The sequence below is a fragment of the Sander lucioperca genome, chromosome 9 (assembly GCF_008315115.2).
Source record: "Sander lucioperca isolate FBNREF2018 chromosome 9, SLUC_FBN_1.2, whole genome shotgun sequence".
Classification (NCBI taxonomy): Eukaryota; Metazoa; Chordata; class Actinopteri; order Perciformes; family Percidae; genus Sander; species Sander lucioperca.
In genome coordinates, this window is record NC_050181.1 from 31,141,607 (window position 1) to 31,146,252 (window position 4,646).

General features: G+C 45.0%; 1 protein-coding gene across 1 annotated transcript in view; it reads left to right on the top strand.

Moving 5' to 3' along the window:
- The window catches only part of LOC116037478 (M-phase specific PLK1 interacting protein), a 4,404-nt gene extending 829 nt beyond the window's left edge, over positions 1 to 3,575 (top strand). The window contains exon 2 of the mRNA XM_031281380.2: positions 3,493 to 3,575. Coding sequence (XP_031137240.1) covers positions 3,493 to 3,573 — 81 coding nt within the window. The 3' untranslated portion in view covers positions 3,574 to 3,575. The remainder of the gene's footprint in view (positions 1 to 3,492) is intronic.
- The last annotated feature ends 1,071 nt before the right edge of the window (positions 3,576 to 4,646 follow it).

Genomic DNA, 4,646 nt, shown 5'->3' on the forward strand with positions numbered 1-4,646 from the left:
AGTGTGTTTTACGATGATAAAAGTCCTGATTATTTACATGGAGTCTGGTGGAAATATGCTTGCTCTATACACGCTAAAAGTCCTGATTATTTACATGGAGTCTGGTGGAAATATGCTGGCTCTCTACACGCTAAAAGTCCTGATTATTTACATGGAGTCTGGTGGAAATATGCTTGCTCTATACACGCTAAAAGTCCTGATTATTTACATGGAGTCTGTTGGAAATATGCTGGCTCTCTACACTCTAAAAGTCCTGATTATTTACATGGAGTCTGGTGGGTTTGGTGATTTGGTGATTTTGGGGCTGTTTCATGTTAAACTAAAAAGATCTTAGGCCGGTTACACACTGGATGCGTCGTGCGAGCGTGGCATTTCTGTTGCGTCTCAGACGCGTGGCGGCTGTGTGGATTTTTTTGTGTCCTCCACCAAGCCCCCAGGAAGAGCGCCGAGTCTAAAAGCCACCATGGGCTTAGCGGATAACGGTGGTACTGCACCCCATGGCCCAGAAAGACTTTTCACATAGACTTAGCATGGCGAAAGAAACGTCTATATTTCAGCGGATAATTAGTTTCTGGGTATATCAACTTACCAGCCCGAACACTGAAAGGGTCCTTGTTTAAAACGTTACGTGTTTAACATTCACTAGAAGCGAATCCAGAATTATTAAATTTGGCATGATGAACGCGCATAGTGGACGCGAGCAGAGCCGCGGGACTGCGCCCGCCCGCTCACATGACTGTTCTCCCGAGCTCATGTAGCTAGCTGTAATAATGGATATAGCTAATGGTTGTAGTTCACCATGTGTTCTATGAATACGTCCATGGTATTTTCTTATGAAGTCATGATACATCCCAGGGATGTATGTAGCTGCTGTAAAGCCTGTTAGCTACGTGGATGTAACGTCATTAGCGTTTCCCAAACTGGCGGGCTATCGGCTAGCTAGCTAGTTGCTAACATCAGGGGTAGCTAGCATGGCTGTATTAAGATCTATACATAGCTAGTTATATGCCTACATAACGTTACTACAGACATAGTGATTACATCGCCTTGGTTCTCTCTTATGATACATCCGAGGGCTGTATGCTGTAAAGCTTGTAACCTGGATGAGAGCTGAAGCCATGGATGAGCTCTGTTCACCAAACTGCAGGCTAACAGCTAGCTAGCGCTAGTTAGTATGTAGCTAGCTAGTAGTACAACATAATTATTAAATCTCCTTGGTTGTCTAGCTAAATACATCTATCGTTTATTTAGCTAAGCATGTAAACGATCGGGAACAACGAAAACAGTGTTTAACGTTAGTGAATATTTTAGACAATGAAAACGGCGAGTTCATGAGTTCGCCACTTGTAAGAGACACGACAGAGAAGCTCATGAACGCGCATGTTGCTACCGGTTGCTACGACAACGCTAACAAATTGTTGCTAGTGCGCATGCCCATCGTGAGCCAACCAGCGTTATGGGCCAACAATGCGGAAGAGCCGAGCTCCATGTTTGCTTTATGCGCTTTTGAGCACTCTCATTGGAACGTACGGGGCTTCCTGCTGAACACTGGACCCAGTTCTCTTCATGTCCTCCACACCAGAAGCGTGTCTGACGCGGTGCTGCTCCTGCTGCTACGTACAGGGAGGGCTGGTCTCGGGACGTAGCGACGACACATTCAAACTCTGACAAATGGTAAGTGGGCTGTCTGTTTCTAACAACTTAGTGTAGCTGTAAAGAGCCTATAGAGCCTCTCTGATGCTGGACCGTCACTCAGAACACACACTACCTTGTTATTGTAGCCTATCCTCCCCTTTATATATCGGCTTGTTCCACGTATGGGGAGAGAGTTGTTAAACATAAATATATAGCTACTGATCTGATTAAAGCACGACAACGTCTACAGATGTCTAAATGACATATAAACATATTTTCCTATTCTATTTTGCCTGGAAACGCTTCCAACACTCTAGCGTGAAAAATAGGCGTCGGTTCTATTTCTAGCAGGCACGCGTCTCTGCCGCGGCTCGAGCCAGAGAAATAGCGTTTCCAGGCAAAATAGAATAAGAAAATATGTTTATATGTCATTTAGACACGAAAACATATTAATAAATGACATCTTGATGTTTGAAAGTCTCGAGGTTTTGACATCAATGTAGATATAAATGTAATAAAAAATGTCAGAGAAAAGATTTTCAAATATAGCACCTGTCATACAGAAGGAAATATTCTGTAACATATTTTGCAGTCAATACTGCCGACGTTGTCGTGCTTTAATCAGATCAGTAGCTATATATTTATGTTTAACAACTCTCTCCCCATACGTGGAACAAGCCGATATATAAAGGGGAGGATAGGCTACAATAACAAGGTAGTGTGTGTTCTGAGTGACGGTCCAGCATCAGAGAGGCTCTATAGGCTCTTTACAGCTACACTAAGTTGTTAGAAACAGACAGCCCACTTACCCATTTGTCAGAGTTTGAATGTGTCGGCGCTACGTCCCGAGACCAGCCCTCCCTGTACCTAGGACCAGGTTCACAGATTGTTGTTCTCATCAGACACACACACAGAGAGACAGACACACACACACACACACACACACACACACACACAGACTCACAGACACACACACACAGACACACACACACAGAGACACACACACACACACACACACAGAGAGACACACACACACACAGACTCACACACACAGACACACACACACACACAGAGACACACACAAAAACACACACACACACACACACAGAGACACACACACACACACACACACACACACACACACACACACACACACAGAGACACACAGAGACACACACACACACACACACACACACACACACACACACACAGAGACACACACACACACACACACACACACACACACACACACACACACAGAGACACACACACACACACACACACACACACAGACTCACAGACACACACAGAGACACACACACAGAGACACACACACACACACACACACACACACACACACACACACACACACACACACACACACAGACTCACAGACACACACAGAGACACACACACAGAGACACACACACACACAGAGAGACACACAGACACACACACACACAGACTCACAGACACACACACACAGAGACACACACACACACACACACACAGAGACACACACACACAGAGACACACACACAGAGACACACACACGCACACACACACAGAGACACACACACAGACTCGCACACAAGGCTTCTGATTGGTTCTCTGCAAGAGACGCTTTAAAGACAACTCAGTCTGACTCCCAGCGACGCTAGTCAGGGGCCTTTAGCGTTAGTTTCTGACTCAAAAACTCACTCACACACACACACACACACACACACAGACACACACACACACACACACACACACACACACACACACTCAGACACACACACACAGACACACGGGATTAATTAAAAGGGTTTTAAACTGTGTGTGTGTCTGAGTGTGTGTGTCTGTGTGTCTGTGTAGGTGGAGAAGTATTTCAGTCCGTCGATGCTCCAGGACCCCTGGGCGGCTCTGCAGCCTATCACAGACAAACAGACCACCTGACAGGAAATAAACAACAACAATAATACCATGGTAACCAACACCAACAAACGGACGGACCACCTGACAGGAAATAAACAACAACAATACTGCCATGGTAACCAACATCAACCAGACTCATCAGCAGCAGATTTTAACCATTTAAACTCTGAACGTTGACCATCTGGCATATCAGAGACCTTCTGAGCACGCTCAGTAACCAGCTGATCAGAGACCTTCTGAGCATGCTCAGTAACCAGCAGATCAGAGACCTTCTGAGCGCGCTCAGTAACCAGCTGATCAGAGACCTTCTGAGCGCGCTCAGTAACCAGCAGATTTCAGGGATTTTTACTCGATGAACTGACGATGTTTTTAACAGTTTTTAAGTTTTTAACAGATTGTTCTTCGTGGGTTTTATTCTCAGACTGATGAAAGAAATAAAAGATTTACTTTAAACTGATGTCTACAGATTGTTCATCTTTTATTTTAATTTGAAAGAAACAGGAAGAACTCATCGCTATAGAAACAGGAAGAACTCATCAACAACTAGTAACGTTAGAAAACTACAACAGCAGACCGGATCTAGCTAGACCGCCAACAGCACGCCACACACACTAGTCTGGGCTTGGAGCCGGCCGAAGAGTAGTAGGCTAACGTCCGCTAACGTTACGTTTTGAGTGGATGGCGAGCGCCAGACGCAGAAATGGATGCCAATCAGATTCTGAATGGAAAGTTTACTTTTAAAAAGTTTCCAAATGGTTCGTCACAGCAAGCTGAATCCATGTTGATAAGAGCATTAAAGGGCTGGTTCAGAGTTTTGGACATAGGAGCTCATCTCCAGGTTAGCCAGTGTGTTATTAATCAGTGGAGACACTTTTCATCCAGTCCTTCCAGCTGCAGAGCTAGCTGGTGCTAGGCTAGCTGGTGCTAGGCTAGCTGGTGCTAGGTTAGCTGGTGCTAGGCTAGCGCAAGTTAACAGTATCTGCTAGCCTGCCATTAAAAACAGTCTGACCCACTCCACAGTACGCCCGAGGCTAATACATTGTAACGCCAGACTATCGATGTGTGTGTATATATATATATAATGTTATTCTCTA